This window comes from Crotalus tigris, unplaced genomic scaffold, assembly GCF_016545835.1.
Source record: "Crotalus tigris isolate CLP2741 ecotype Arizona unplaced genomic scaffold, ASM1654583v1 scf7180000024437.13266115, whole genome shotgun sequence".
In the NCBI taxonomy this organism is placed as follows: Eukaryota; Metazoa; Chordata; class Lepidosauria; order Squamata; family Viperidae; genus Crotalus; species Crotalus tigris.
The window spans coordinates 1,845,744-1,862,348 of NW_024100606.1; the positions used below are offsets into that span (position 1 = coordinate 1,845,744).

The 16,605-nt window shown below is 42.6% G+C and overlaps 1 protein-coding gene across 7 annotated transcripts in view; it reads left to right on the plus strand.

The window, feature by feature from the left end:
* The window catches only part of FMNL1 (formin like 1), a 112,534-nt gene that overhangs the window by 33,978 nt on the left and 61,951 nt on the right, over positions 1–16,605 (plus strand). For 5 of the 7 annotated variants that reach the window (XM_039331319.1, XM_039331322.1, XM_039331320.1 and 2 more), the window contains exons 3-4: positions 249–332; positions 1,855–1,928. In XM_039331319.1, the coding sequence (XP_039187253.1) occupies positions 249–332; positions 1,855–1,928 (158 nt within the window). The remainder of the gene's footprint in view (positions 1–248; positions 333–1,854; positions 1,929–16,605) is intronic. The other 2 variants (XM_039331325.1, XM_039331326.1) reach the window with 1 other exon arrangement.

Consider the following 16,605-nt stretch of genomic DNA (forward strand, 5'->3'; position numbering starts at 1 on the left):
AACATTTACATCTGGCAGCTAAAGGCTGCTAGTGCTGTGCCCAGAAGCACCTGCAATATTTGTAATTTTGGTTATGTTTAACAATTGTCTCCTCAGCATCTTCCATAAAAATAGATAAAAAGATATACCTAACTTGCACATCCTCATAACATGTTTGCATTTTCAGAATCTTCTCTATTCCTTATGGATTTAATGAAAAAAAAAATGTGTTGTTTCTCTTCTTCCACCCCATCTGTGGCTATCCATAGGAACGATTCCAGGTCAAGAACCCACCATCTGCCTATATCCAGAAATTGAAGAGCTATCTAGACACAGGTGGATTCAGTGGAAAGGTAACTTGTGGCTAATATGGCCATTTCATATTCTCTGCCTCCCATAATTACTTTCCTGTTCTTTCTATTCTCTCTCAACTGGAAATCTATATACTGTATGTCTAAAACATTCATTCCCATAACCTTTAACCTGGCAAAATGCTGCATCATAGGGCAATAATTTTGAAACCAATGTACCTCAAATGGACTAACTTACAGAATCTTGGACCTGTGATTACTGTAGATTTCAAATGTGGCAAACTTTATAAAACATTTTATGACATAAAAATAATCATAAAACACTTTATGACATAATACAAAATATCATAAAACATTTCCTGTGCTGATGTTTGTGCTACATAGTTCAGCATGGGCTATTTTCAAGGCAGACACATCTCTGAATATATCCCAGCTTTTTCCAGTGAAGGCAATAAATAGATATTCTGTCATAATTGAGCCATAGAGGAAATCTAGTAAAGAAATATCTCTGAAAAGATGACCCTATGAGACACAGGCTATCTAATTTTATATATAGTAAAACTAAAAAAGATGTTCTTTTGCTGACAAACCATTAGCAGCCGATTATCATAATTTTCTTCCCCAAGTCTGATTTTACTTTTAGGTAAAACAGAGCAAAACCCAGCAACCAAACAAAAATTTTCAGTAACAAATACAACTGGATTTTTAAAAAGCTTTTTGATTTCCGGAATGAGTAGAAATTACTACTCTGCATGCAGTAACAAATTTATTTATTTATTTACTGCAGCTATTTGTATTTTAGAGTAACAATCCTTCATTAGATTGCAAACAATAAAAGCAATTGTAGATAAAATACAATGAGCATTATTGGAAAAAGAAATGCAGTTACAGGATCCTTTACACAGAGCCAGTGATGCTAAAGGCTGATAGGGGTGTGGGATGTGGGGGAGAGCACATTTACATATTCTATATTATATTATTTTGTGCATCTAACACAAAAGATAGACTGGCAATGGCATGCACAGTATTTCTTTCTGGGTCTGGCCAGACACATGGAAATATAATTTGCAGGAATTATTGTGATGTGAGCAAAATAGGAAATGTGCAGACAACCTTATGTTGAAGAGATAGATCACATTTTAATAATAAAAAAATTATCACTTTTGAATGAATTGAATGCCTTGATGTACCTGCCAGAAACTCACAGTTCCTATAGTCTTAAGTTATTTAAAATTTGAGCCATAGGCTTTATTTGAACAGATGCCTTTATCTGGAGTATTTTTATTTGCTTTCTGGGTTATGATTTTTCTTTGCTCATAACCATAATCTGCCTGCAATCAATATGAAAATGCAAGCAGCAAAAGGACTGTTTTGTAATTCACTATTGAGTGCAAGGCATGCTCACAGTCTGAAATTCCTTGTGGTATCTATATTATTTCCCATTGATGCCTAGATAACTTTTTCAAACCCAGAATTATTATATAGTTCATAAGTAAGTCACAGGTAGATAAATATATGCCAGGTTTGTAATTTCTACGGGATTTGATTTGCTTTCTTTACCCAGTTTAAGAGACGAGTTCAAGAATCTACCCAGGTTCTTCGGGAATTAGAGATATCCCTGAGAACAAACCACATTGGGTGAGTAACAGTGGAAAACAATTCATTAGTTATTCACTTACTTGTTGTACACTCTCCAACTTGCTATTCCTAGTCATGAGCAATTATATTATTAGCAATGATAATATATTCATTATTTGAATATTATAGAATATAATTTGAAAAACCTGAAGCATCATGACAACTTCAAAGACTACCTTTTATGACCAACTTTTATACAATGAAAAGGACACAAATAAATTGAAGAAAAAAATATCATAAATAAAAGAAACATTTTATTCATTGCAACAATAATACAGACAACTTGCATGTGCAAAGTTTGCCATCCAGGTGTTTTGGCGCGCTCAGCAGCAATTCCTATTGGCTTTCAAAAGCCAATAGGGGGAGTAGCACAGCTCATGCAAAAGTTGAAAAAAAACCATCAAAAAAAGGTGCCAGAACGCCATTCTGAGCATTCTATGAGGAAAAAAAAGCCCTGGGTAGATTAATCTTCAAATATCGAAAAGGAGGACATGTAGGAGGACACTTTTTGAGGGAGGATAGAACTTAGAAAAGGAGGACTGTCCTCCCTAAATGAGGACGGTTGGTCACCTTAACCTTTTAGCACTTAGGTAGTTCATTGACTCATTCAAAGTCATTGACTGAGCTAGGCAGCTATAGAAATTGAATGAACAAATGAATGAATGAATTCTCAAAATAGTTTATATTCTACAAAAATTATATTCTGTATGCTTTCTAAAGTTAGAAATAACACTTTTTATAAATAAATGCCCCAAAGAATGTCGTGCATATTGGAGAGAGAAGGAGGTATGTTTGGACAAGAATACAGAGCATTTCTGATTATGCTCAGTGGGCTCTGTGAAAATCAATATGGCCTGGGTAAGCTTAAACCTAAGTTTGTTAACTCCCCTTCTACATCCTAACAGATCCCAGGTACTGGGACAGCACATTGATAACATTGCCTGGATGGCCAGGAATCAAGATGTACAAAATATACAAATGTACAAATCAGCATACTGATGATACCTGACTCCATGCCCTCACCCAATAATCCCTGGTAGATGTTAAATAAGAATAGGTTAAGATTAAATAGGAATAAGAGATCCAAATCACGAGCCTAAAGTTCCATCTCTCCCTTTCTACAAGGAAAGGTGGAATTAGCCCCCAAGTGGAACTATTGAGTGAAATTACCCCAAAGAAAGCAGAGTAACAGAATTGGAAGAGTTCTTGGAGATCTTCTAGTCCAACTCTCTGCTCAAGCATATCAGACAAATGGCTATCCAATCTCTTCTTTTTTTTTTATTGAAAATTTTTATAAATTTTAACAAAAAAACAAAAGAATAACAATACAACAACAACATAGACAAGAAACTAAACAAAACAAAACAAAACAACCCTTCCCCTACCCCCCCCAAAACACCCACTCCCTCCCCCCCCAGAGCTTCCCAGAGCAGAATATAGGCTTAATTAAAAAAAAAATAAAAAAGGTATATGAAAAAAGAGAGTATAACTAAGATATATGTATGTATATAAAAATAAAAGTTATAAAAAAGCTAAATAATATTTTTTTATATCCAATTTAAATTGTATAAACTTTATCCATTTATCCCAAACAGCAAAAAATTTCTCTTGTGATTGTTCTTTTAAGAAAGCCGAAATCTTTGCCATTTCCACCAAATAAGACACTTTAAGAAACCATTCCTGCAAAGTAGGCAAAGATTCCTTCTTCCAATATTGTCCTACTAACAGCCTTGCGGCTGTAATCAAGTTTAACCTCAATATAACCTCCTTTGTGTCACAATCAGTAACTATACCTAACAAAAATAATTGTGGAGTAAATTTTACCCTCCTTCTAAAAATTCTCTGAATATTCCACCATATCTTAATCCAAAAGGCTTTTATATTTCTACACGACCACCAGATGTGATAGTAGGTGGCATCCAAACAACCACATCTCCAACATTTAGGCTGTAGGTCAGGGTACATAAAAGACATTTTTTGTGGGTCAAGGTGCCATCTATAAAACATTTTATAAAAATTCTCCCTTAAATTCTGTGCTTGTGTAAATTTAACATTTCTCACCCAAATGGTTTCCCAGGTATCCAGTAGGACTGGTTCACCAAAATTTTGCGCCCATCTGATCATACAATCTTTAATTAATTCTGTTTCTGAATCCAATTCCACTAGGACCCCATAAATTCTCTTAATATGAGTTAGTCTTTGGTCCTTCACTTGCTTAATAAGATTTTCATCTTCTCTGAGAAAACCCACCGTACGATCCATCTTCCATCTGTCTACTAATTGTCTATATTGAAACCAAGAATAAGTAATATTTTCATGTACTAACTCTTCCAGTAATTTTAACTGTCAATTTTGTCCATCCCATCTAAGTAACTGTGTATAAGACACCATGTCCATTTTAACACCTCTTTTTATTCCTTCTATTGCATGCCAAGGTATAGCCCATAGTGGTACTTTAAAATCACTTTTATAATATTTTCTCCAAACCCTAAGTAAAGAAATTCTTATAATATGAGATTTAAAAGCCCGATCCACTTTTTTATTAAATATTAAATAGGCATGCCAGCCAAAAAGTAAGTCCCATCCCTCCAAATGGAGTATCTCAAGGTTTGTTAAATTTACCCAATCACTGATTGATGTTAAAACCACCGCATCATAGTATAATTTCAAATTCGGTACCTTGAGTCCACCTCTCTCACGGAAGTCTTGCATGATTTTAAACTTAACCCTTGGCTTTTTCCCTACCCAAATGAATTTATTGATTCCTTTCTGCCATTCACTTAAGTTAATCTCATTCTTCAAAATTGGTAACATTTGAAACAAAAAAAGAAACTTGGGTAGAATATTCATTTTTATCACTGCAATTCTTCCCATGAGAGGTAATTGCAACTTCTCCCAATTCCTCAAGTCTTTCTGTACACTAACCCACAACCTTTCATAATTATTTTTAAACAATTTTGCATTAGAAACAGATAACATCACCCCCAAATATTTTACCTTGTTGACAATTTCAAAACCCGTCAGGTTAGCCAAAATCTGCTTTTCCCGAATAGTCATATTTTTAGGTAGGATTTTAGTCTTATTAACATTAATCTTAAAACCCGAAACCGAGCCATAATGATAAATCAACTGCAATAACTTTACTACAGAGTAAGTAGGTTGCGACAAAGTAACCACCAAGTCGTCCGCAAAAGCTCTTAACTTATATTCTTTTTTGTTAACTTCTATTCCTTTTATTTCCTGCGACTCTCGAATTTTAATCAACAATATTTCCAATGTTAAAACAAACAACAACGGTGATAATGGACATCCCTGTCTAGTACCTTTCTCTATTGTAAAAACCTCTGACAAACCTCCATTAACAATAAGTTGTGCCGTTTGTTTTTGGTATATTACCGTAAGAGCTTGTAATATTTTTTCACCAAAATTCATCTCTTCAATTACTCTTAACATAAAATGCCAATTCAATTGATCAAAGGCTTTTTCAGCATCTAAAAATATCAGCCCTGCAGAAACTTGGTTATTCTTGTCTAGATATTCTAATAAATTAATGATTTGTCTAGCATTATTCTTCATATACCTACCAGTTATAAACCCAGATTGATCTTTATGCACAAGATGATGCACAACCCTCATAAGCCTATTTACTAAAATTTTTACAAATATCTTATAATCAACATTTAAAAGAGATATAGGTCTATAATTCTTTGGTAAAGTAAGATCTTGATCCTCTTTTGGAATCAAAGATATAAAAGCACTACGCCATGAGGGAGGAATCTCTGAACCCTGTAAAATGTCATTAAAAAGATCACCTAATGGTTGGATCATCTCTTCCATTAAAGCTTTATAATAAACAGATGTCAACCCATCCGTACCCGGTGCTTTCCCTGGTTTCAATTGTTTAATTGCTGTCGCAATTTCCTCATTAGTAATTAAACCATTAATTTCCTGTTTCTGGTCCTCTGTCAATTTGGGAAGGCTGGCCTCACTTAAATATTTATTTATATCTAAGATTTGCACATTCGTAGATTTATATAATTTCTGATAGTAATCTAAAAAAGATTTCTTAATCAATTCCTTCTGAAACACTAATTTGCCCTTATAGTTTATTTTGTTTATTATTCTCTGTCTCTGTTTCTTTCTTAATTGATAGGCCAACCATCTCCCTGGTTTATTAGCATTACAAAATGTATTTTGTTTCATAAACAATAAATTAGTTGCGGATTGATCTGCCATCAACATATTAAATTATGTTCTTAACAACTTTATAGATTCTTTAATCCCTTCATCTGAAGGATTTAAAATCAAAGACTTTTCTTTTAATTTAATTTCATCTTCCAATTCTTTACGTTTCTGAGTCTGCTTTTGCCTATGAAAGTTATTCATTTTTATCAAGATCCCACGCATGAATGCTTTACCTGCATCCCATACCATTGACATTGAAGTCCCCTTATACATATTTAAAGCAAAATAATCCTTTAAACACTCCTTTAACTTTTGAACATTCTTTTCTTGTCTGAATAAGTTCTCATTCACCCTCCAAGATCTTCTCTCCTCTTTTTCTTGAATCAGCTCCATCCAAACTGGACTATGATCCGTCAGCGACCTGGGAAAAATCTTAACATTCTTTACTCTATTATATAAATCCGTTGTGATAAAAAAAAAGTCAATTCTTGAAAAGGATTGGTGTCTATCTGAAAAAAAGGTAAAGTCTCTCTCCTCTTGATTACATTCCCGCCAATAATCCCTTAATTCCCAGTCCTCTTTCATGTCAAAAAAGGCTTTAAGTAGTTTTGCCTGTTTAAAAAGAGGAGAAGAATCTTTCTTGTCCCTTTGTATATCTAAGACACCATTCCAATCACCCATTAATACCACGGATCTGTAGTCCAGCAGAGTTATTTTTTGATGTAGCAATCTATAAAATTGTTCCTGTTGCTGATTTGGTGCATAAAGTCCCACTATAAGTATTTTCTTACCATATAAGCCAAGCCAATCTCTTCTTAAAAACCTCCAGTGATGGAACACCCACAATTTCTGAAAGCGAGCAGTTCCACCAATTAATTGTTCTGACAGTCAGTAAATTTCTCTTTATTTCTAAGTTGTTTCTCTCCTTGATTAGTTTCCGTCCATTGCTTCTTGTCCTACCTTCAGGTGCTTTGGAGAACAAATTGATCCCCTGCTTCTTTGTGGCAGCCCTTCAAATATTGGAACACAAATATCTTGTCACCTTTAGTCTTCTTTTCATTAAACTAGACATACAAAGTTCCAGCAATAGTTCTTTATATGTTTTAGCCTCCAGTCCCTAATCATCTCTTTTGCTCTTCTCTGCACTCTTTCTAGAATCTCAGCATCTTTTTTATATTGTAGCAACCAAAACTGGATGCAACTTTCCAAAAGTGGTTTTACCAAGGCATTATAAAGTGGTATTAACATTTCATATGATCTGGATTCTATCCCTCTGTTAATGCAATCTAGGACTGTTACATTCTCCATTCGCGTGCGAATGATGAAGACACATGGTGACAACTAACAATGCTTTATTCTCCTACTCCAACTCCAAGCAAAAAGCAAAAGGCATGCAGGCCTTTTTATAGGGCTTGAACTCTGGACAGAATGAACCAATAAGAGTTCTTCTTTCTTCGCGCCTTGCACATGCACACAAGGCTGGCGCCGCTCTGTCTGGTCCTGGGCAGCTTTTAGAATGCCCGGGATCATTTGCAACAATTCTGGGCCTGCTGAGTTTCCTCATCAGGCCCATGACACAACACCCCTCCCCCCTGGATAGAACACACACAATTCCAATTTCTTTACTATCATAATAAAATAAATCAAAAGAAAATAATAGTCTGCTCACATGCAGACACCCTTCTTCTACTAACAGAGTTAGCCAACCAACCCACTCTCTAATGTGGATTTTGCGTGTCTATCTTCTACCCTGCAAAGGGTCCCATCTCCTCAACCTAGACCTGTAAAGTCCCTTGTACTGACAAGAACCTCACATATTCGCCTAGATGTTTAGGAGGGGCCTTAGCCCATTGTGACCTACGCAAAGTTAGGGAGGGTGCCTGGCCTGTCAGCTCACCTGCCCGACTAGGCAGACCACGACTTGTTCTTAAGGGTACCTGGCCTACCGGCCCGTCTGTTGGGCTCACTAGACCAGGACTTTTATGCACAAGTTTTGCAAGTGACCCCTAGTGAGGCGTGCCAGCAGAATTGCCAGAGCTCTCCCCAGGCTCCATGAGACTAGCTGAAATTCTTCAACCCTCTGAATTAGCTGAGGATTCCCCAACTACTCTGCATGGCTCCAGGGAACTTAGTCCCTCGAGCCTGCAACCAGTCTCGGACATGACCTGCATTGCAGGTGTGTCCCAATACTCCCAGTCCCCTGTGGCCAAGGTGCCAGAGTCAGGAGCCGCCTCAATGGCAAACCCCACCTCAGGTGAATTCCTGTTTGGAGCTCTTGCGGATATGCATGACTCCCTGTTTGGCGCAATAGCTGAACTCTGATGATGTCCTTGCACCTCCCCTGGGAAATCCCTAGCGACCTGCAGTACGTCCCAGGAACAGTGAGATTGTGTCTCATAAAGTTGATCTGAAGTGTGAGATTTGTGTCTTTGGAGGCTGACCTAAAGTGCGGAATTCCTGGGTCCCCTCCCCCCCAAGAGCAGAGGCAGGGACGGAATCCACAGGGGACAACCGGCAACTCAGTTGATCGATGTGATGCCGCAGGATGTGGCCATCTCCCAAGGTCACTTCGTATGATAGAAGTCCAGAAATCTTACAGATGACAGCAGGAACCCACAGATGACCAGGAGCATAGTTCCTAGCCCAGAGTCTGCGACCCCAGAGGAGTTCAGCTGGGCTCTTCCCTGTGGTTGTGCAAGGTGTGGTGCAGTGTGCAAGAGGAAAGTTAGCTAACCTGTGATGCCAGTTACCGTAAGTCAGTTTCTTGAGGGCATCTTTGGTGGTGCACACCATTCTCTCTGCCATTCCGTTGGAGGATGGGTGGAAAGGAGCCGATGTTGCATGCCGGATCAGATTGGCCTGAAGAAAAGCCTGGAACTCAGAAGAGGTAAATTGAGGGCCATTATCTGAAACCAGAACATCTGGAAGACCGTGTGATGCAAAAATTCCTCTCAGCACCTGGATGGTCCTGGCAGTAGTAGTGGAGGAAACAGGAACAACATCTAGCCACTTAGAATGGCTATCAACGACAACCAGGAAGAATTGCCCCTGAAAGGGCCCAGCGTAATCTATATGCACTCTAGACCATGGGGTTTGAGTTTCCTCCCACCTATGTACTGGTGCCTGAGGCATTTCAGGCCGAGACTATTGGCACACTTGGCACTTGTGCACCTGGGCCTCGATGGCTTTATCGAGTCCAGGCCACCAAAGATGGCTGCGCGCAAGCGCTTTCATCCTGACTATCCCAGGATGTCCCTCATGCAGAGAGATCAAAATTCTAGACCTCAATGATGCTGGGATTACTACCCTGCTACCCCATAAAAGGCACCCATTAAAGATAGACAGTGGTAGCATGTCTCCTTTGCCAAAAACTTTGACATGTCGCATCTGGACACGAGTCAGGCCATCCTGACAACACCCATGTCAGCACGCGTGTAAGCATGTGATCAGTGGCAGTTTCAGCAGCCACGTCCCTAGCATTTAGGGATGATTCAGGAAACTCCTGAATGGAAAGAATATTTACGGCAGGAGCAGGGTCTGCTTCTACCTGAGTTAAAGGCAATCTGCTTAGGCCATCTGCATGGCCCATTTCTTTTCCACGTTTGTGAACTAGAGTGTAGTCATATGCTGACAGGAAAAGGACCATCTCAGCATACGAGGCGAAATGATATGTGGTGTCTGTTTGTTAGTAGTAAACAACCCTAACAGAGGCTTATGATCTGTATAGACAGTGAAATGGCGACCATATAAGAAATCATGAAATTTTTTTATGCCAGCCACTATGGCCAAGGCTTCTCTATCAATCTGAGTGTAATTCCACTCTGCAGATGACAGAGTCCTTGAATAATAGGGCACAGGGACTTGTGTCCCATCAGCCTTCAGATGGCTAAGTACTGCTCCCACCCCATAAGGAGATGCATCACATGTGATACAAACAGGCAGTTGCTCATTGAAATGCGCTAAAACAGCATTAGAAGTGAGCAAGGCCTTAACCTCATTGAAACTCTTGTCATGGATTTTAGTCCACTGCCAAGGAGCCTGCTTGTCTAAAAGCCTATGTAACAGCTCTGCCACTGCAGCTTTGTGTGGGAGAAATGCATGGTAAAAATTTAAGAGCCCCAAGAAGGCTTGCAGCTCACTCTTGGACTTGGGGCTTGGGGCCTGTTGAATAGCTTGTAGTTTAGCTTCAGCAGGGTGAATGCCTTGGGCATCAATCCTGAAACCTAAGAAATCAGTGGAAGTGACTCCTATCTTGCATTTATCCTGCTTTAGCTTAAGGCCTGCTTTTCTAAAACGAAGCAAGACAGCCCTTAATCTTTCTGCTAAATTTTGAGATGACTCCCCAGCAATGAGGACGTCATCAAAATAGGGACAGACCCCAGGTATACCTCGAAGTGTGCTCTCCATGACACTTTGGAATATGCCAGGGGCTACATTGACCCCAAATTGCAGTCTCTTGACCTTGAAGGCCCCCCTGTGAGTTACAATAGTCTGGGCCTCTGCAGCTGCCTCATCAACAGGTAGCTGTTGATAGGCCTGTGCCAAATCAAGTTTCGCAAAAATCCGCCCCCCCCCCTTGAGGGAAGCCAGGATGTGGCTTACAACAGGGACTGGGTAAGCGTGCTGTTGCAACGCCTTATTCAGTGTATACTTGTAGTCTGCACATATACGTATTTCCCCATTAGCCTTTAGAGGCATTACTATGGGAGTTTTCCATGGACTAGAATCCACAAGTTCTAAAATTCCCTGCTGGAGCAATTTGTCCAGTTCAGCATCTATCTTACCCTTGAGGGCAAAAGGTACCCTCCTAGGCTTAACCCTGATAGGCATGATGGTTGGGTCTAACCGTAGTGAAATGGGAGGCTCCTTGTAGGATCCTAGCTCTGAACTAAACACATCTGCAAACTCCTGGCAAACCTCTGCAAGGCCCAGCATTTGCAAACTGTGCAGCCAGTTACCTGGATTCCCAGAGCCTCGAACCAATCGAGTCCAATAAGACTCGTACGATCACCCCCAACAACCACCACATCTAGGGAACCTTCAAAATCCTTATACTGTACCCTAAGGGTGGCCTCCCCCTTAACACACACCATAGAATTTTGAAAGTCCATGAGTATTAGATTCGATGGCCTGAGTTTAACTCGAAGGCCACTACTGCTGCAAATCCTTTTAAATGTATTAATTGAAATAATGGAAAGAGCGGACCCTGTATCCAACTCCATTAGTAAGGGAACCCCTTGCAACCTTACGTTAAGGGAAAGTTTCTTCTTAAGGGGCTTGTGTGTCCCTGTTCTTAGAATGCTTCTGCGCGATGCGCAGAAACCCACCCTGTTTTGGCTGGGGACCCTGGTACCTTTCTAAAGCAATTCTTCCTGAGGTTGAACCTTCTTGCGACCCAGACAGACGGATGCAATGTGGCCTTGCCTGCCACATGCCTGGCAAATGGCAGAACGGAACCAGCAATCAGCTCGCTTGTGGCGTCCTCCGCACATGAAGCATTGAAGAGATGTTGGGGCCTTGACTGGACGTCCCTTCTGCCTCCTCTCAGCTGGCTGGTGAAGTCTGTCGACCTGCTCTTCAGGATCCACTTCTGATCCTTCTCGAGCATCCTCTTGATGGATGATAGCTGCATCTGGAGGATTCCTGGCGAGGCGCAAGGCCTTCACAGCTCCGTCTGCTGCTTCCTTCGCTGCCACCTCTCACAACGCGTCTTGGAAGGAAACATCTTCTTTTGCAAAAATCTTTTGTTGTAAGTCTCTGCTCCTTAAGCCGCAGACAAAGCGATCTCGCAGCCTCTCTTCCAGATCCTTGAACTCACAAGGCCTGGCTGCTTGCCTTAAGGCCGCAATAAAGTCCGCAGCAGATTCACCCGGCCTCTGGTCTCTCTGCTCGAACACATGCCTCCAAGCAATGACGGATAACTTCGGCTGGAAGTGTTCCTTCAACATTTTCTTCAAGTCAGCATATGTTACTGACTCCAGAGGTGCAGGGGCCACCAGATTTTCTGCCATGTCAAAAACTTCTTGTCCACACAAAAGAGTTGCTGCCTTCAGGCCATCTTCTCTAATTTGATTTACTCTGAAGTAATTCTCCACCCGTGCTACGTAGGAATTCCATCTCTCTGGGTGGGAGACATCGAAATCAGTCAAGCGGCCAATCTTCAACATTGTAACTGTACGACCTTCACCACTCGCTTCCTCTACAAGCTGCTGTTTGGGGAAAGGGTCCTTTAGCCAAGCTCACCCTCCAGCGACACTATACTGGCAAGCTGGGACACTGACTCAGACGCTGTCTTCCCCTCTTCAGGACTTCCTGGGTAAGTCCTTAAATCTTTTTCTTCAGCTTGCAAAGGATCCCACCTTCGTCACCAGTGTTATATTCTCCGTTCGCGTGCAGATGATGAAGACACATGGTGACAACTAACAATGCTTTATTCTCCTACTCCAACTCCAAGCAAAAAGCAAAAGGCACGCAGGCCTTTTTATAGGGCTTGAACCCCGGACAGAGTGAACCAATAAGAGTTCTTCTTTCTTCGTGCCTTGCACATTCGCGCAAGGCTGGCGCCGCTCTGTCTGGTCCCGGGCAGCTTTTAGAATGCCTGGGACCATTCGCAACAATTCTGGGCCTGCTGAGTTTCCTCATCAGGCCCAGGACACAACAAGGACTGTGTTAGATTTTTTTTGGCAGCTGCAGCATACTGCTAGCTCATATTTAAGTGATTGTTCACTAGGACTCTGAGGTCCCTCTCACAGTTACTACTGTTGAGCCAGTACCATCTATTCTGTATCTGTGCATTTGGTTTTTTTTAACCTAAGTGGTATAACTTTACTTTTATCATCACTGAATTTCATTTTGTTAGATATGTCCCAATGTTCAAGTCTGTATCCATCTGTATCTTCAGCTTATTTTCTGGAGTGTTGGCTATTCCTGCCAGCTTATTTGCAAATTTGATGAGTTCCCCATCTATCCCCTCATCCAAATTATTTATGAAGATATTGAAGCGTACTGGGCCTGAGCCTTGAGGTAACCCACTGCATACTTCCCCCCTTGTAAATGCAAATTCATTAAGGACTACACGTTGAGTGTGATTGGTCAGCCAGTTACTAATCCATCTGATGGTGATGCTTCCCCATGGGAGTTTGGAGACTGGAGAAAAATTATCCAGTGTAATTGGGGCTAGTGACAAGGAAGGGGCATATCACTGCCTCTTTCAAAGATAAATTCATTGCCACCGGGACCTAACCATGTGTTATCTCCCAGGTGGATTTAACCAGTCAGAAGAAACATGGATCTAAAGGATCTGAAAGATCCCGCCTAGGGCGGAGAAAGGGAGCAATGAATCACTGACAGAAAAACAAAAGATAACTCAGTCCTAATAAAGTGGAAAGTGTGAGAAAGAAACTCAAAATATCCCTGCCTTAACCTTTTTTGGTAAGAGAAAGAGCAGAGAGAAACTCTGACAGACTTTCAAGATTCTATTTTTCTACGCTATGGCAATAAAATGCATCCTTGGAATCCTTGCTGCTTCTATTTCTTGATCTTACCTACCTACAGTTCAGAAAATCCTACCATGTTTCCCCGAAATTAAAACCGGGTCTTTTTTTTTTTTTTTGCTTTCAAAAGAGGCACCAGGTCTTATTTTTGTAGGGGGGGAATGTCTTTTATACTCACCTCTGGCACCTGCAGGCCCACCCAGCTGGCCCACTTCTTCTGCAGCCAAAGGAGCAGCTTCATTCTGAAGCTCAGAATGGAGCTCTGGCCTGCATTTTGCAGTCAGGCCTTTCCAGAAGGCCACTGCAGTTGTTGAGTCCTTGGCGAAAAGCAGACACGAGAAGCAGTTGTAGTTCTCAGGTTTCCTTTTATTCTGTGTTCAGCTTACAGGTGAAGGCTTCAGCAATGCCCAGAAGCTCCCAGCCTCTTATATAGGCAATTCCCAGGTCAATGTGTTACTTTTCCTGCGCTGGCACCCGCGCATGCACACAGGCGCTGGCGACAGCCTGTCTGGTCCCAGGCAGCTTGCACCTGCCCGGGATTGCCTGCAAACGCCCCGAGCCCGTTTGCAAGGCTCGAGACATAACACCCCTTTCCCCCGGGCTAAGACTACTACCAACATACAATTATTTCTTGATGCAATGTTCTACTCCCCAGTGCTTCTACTGTTTACTGGCTTTTGTTTGGCCAGCAATGTTATGTAATCCTCTAAGTATTTAGGAGATTTCCTTGCTCTCTGTGACCTTCTCAGCTCTGGGTTTCTGACAGGTGTTCCCTGACTGAGGGGAGACGTGAGCCTGTTCTCCTTATCATGCCTTGGTGCCTTCCAAGGACTGTGCCCCAATGCCTGGCCTGCTCGCGCGCCCACCGGGCTCGTCAGGCCAGGGCTTCTGTCACTTTGTGACCTGGTTGACCTGCCTAGCTGTAGGCCCTCGGGCCCCTTGAAGTGATAGCCACTGCTGGGCATCTCTGTAGAACCTCCTAGGTCCGTCCAAGACCTGTCAGGAGGCTGTCCATTCCCTAAACCCCGTTCTGTGTCCGGGCTCGTGTGGGTTTCTGTACCTTCCCAAAACTCAGTTACTCCCTGATTTGGGCTAGAGGTGTTGCGGTCGGGACTTGGTTCCTCGACCACCTCCCTGTATGTTTGACCCCCTGTAGGACTTGGGGTAAGGTCAGGCCAACTCTGGGGATTATGTGCCAGCTCTCTTGCGGGGTATGATTTATTGGGATGCTCCCAGGTATCCTCCCTGACTGGAGTACTGTGCTGTGCAGGTGAATAGTGATTGTACCCCCGGGGTGACTCCCTGGCTGGAGTAGGCGTGAATGCCTGGTAGTTGGATAGGCTCTTAGAATTCCTGTTTGGGGCATTCGTGGAATCTTGGAATGGGCCGTTTGTGGCTCCATCATTGGAGGTGGGCAGCAGCTCGTGCCCCTCCCTTTGCTCTAAAGGGTCCCCCTCCCCCCTGGAAAAGACCCAGGAGTCTCATCTGAAAGATCCCGCCTAGGGCGGAGTTGGTCGATGTGCCGACGCAGGACACGACCGTTGTCCAGGGCTACCTCGTAGGATAGAGGACCTGTGACCCTGGAAATAGAAGCGGGGACCCATGTATGACCAGGCCCGTAATTGCGAGTCCAAACCGGGGCACCCACAAGTAGTTGTCTAGGTGCCCTAGGATGTGAGGTAGATGAAGGCAGTCTGTCCGGATGCAACCGATCAAGCTTCGTAGTAAGTTTGCCCCCCCAGCGAAGTTCAGCTGGGCTTCTCCCTGTAGAAGTGGACGGTGTGGTGTGGTAAGAAAGGAGAAAGTCAGCCAACCTGTGATGCCAGTCCTCATAGGTGAGTCTTTTCAAGGCGTCCTTTGTGATGCGGACTATGCGTTCAGCCATACCGTTGGTGGACAGGTGGAAAGGTGCAGACGTGGCATGACGAATCATGTTAGCCTGTAAGAAAGCTTGGAATTTGGAGGAAGTAAATTGATGGCCGTTGTCAGACACGATGACATCTGGGAGCCCGTGTGCAGCAAAAATCCCCCTCAGAACCTGAATAGTCTTTGCAGTGGTGGTGGATGAGACAGGTACAACCTCAAGCCATTTTGAATGACTATCAACGAGGACCAAGAAGAACTGGCCCTGAAAGGGCCCAGCGTAGTCAATGTGCACCCTAGACCATGGGGACTGTGTATCCTCCCATCTATGCACAGGAGCTTGGGGCATCTCTGGGCGAGAGCGCTGGCACAGGTGGCATGGATGCACCTTAGCCTCAATGTCCTTATATAAATCAGGCCACCACAAGTGGCTGCGCGCAAGGGCCTTCATGCGAACAATGCCAGGATGACCCTCATGGAGGGACTCTAAGATCCTAGTCCTCATTGAGGTGGGAATGACAACTCTGTTTCCCCAAAGCAGACAACCCTGAGAAGTGGACAACTCGTTCCTTTTGGACCAGAAACTCTGAAACTCAGGACTAGGGCAGTGCTCAGGCCATCCAGACAAAACCCAAGAAAGGACACGTGAAAGTGTGTGATCTGTGCCTGTTTCAGCGGCGACATCCCTGGCATTCAGAGGGGACTCGGGCAAGGCTTGGATGGATAGAATGTTGACAGCTGGCGCAGGGTCAGCTTCTACTACTGACAGGGGCAATCTACTGAGGCCATCAGCATGGCCCATTTCTTTCCCAGGCTTGTGGAGTAAGGAAAAATCATATGCAGACAGAAAAATAGACCACCTAAGCATTCTAGGGGAAATGATTTGGGGAGTTTGTTTACGTGTGGTAAACAGTCCCAGCAGAGGCTTATGGTCAGTGAAGACCGTGAAATGCCTGCCATACAAGAAATCATGGAATTTTTTAATTCCAGCAACAACAGCCAGAGCCTCCCTGTCTATCTGAGCGTAGTTGCGCTCAGCAGAAGACAGTGTTCTGGAGTAATATGCAACAGGAACCTGAGTTCCATCAGACCTGAGGTGGCTCAGGACGGCTCCTACCCCGTAAGGGGAAGCATCA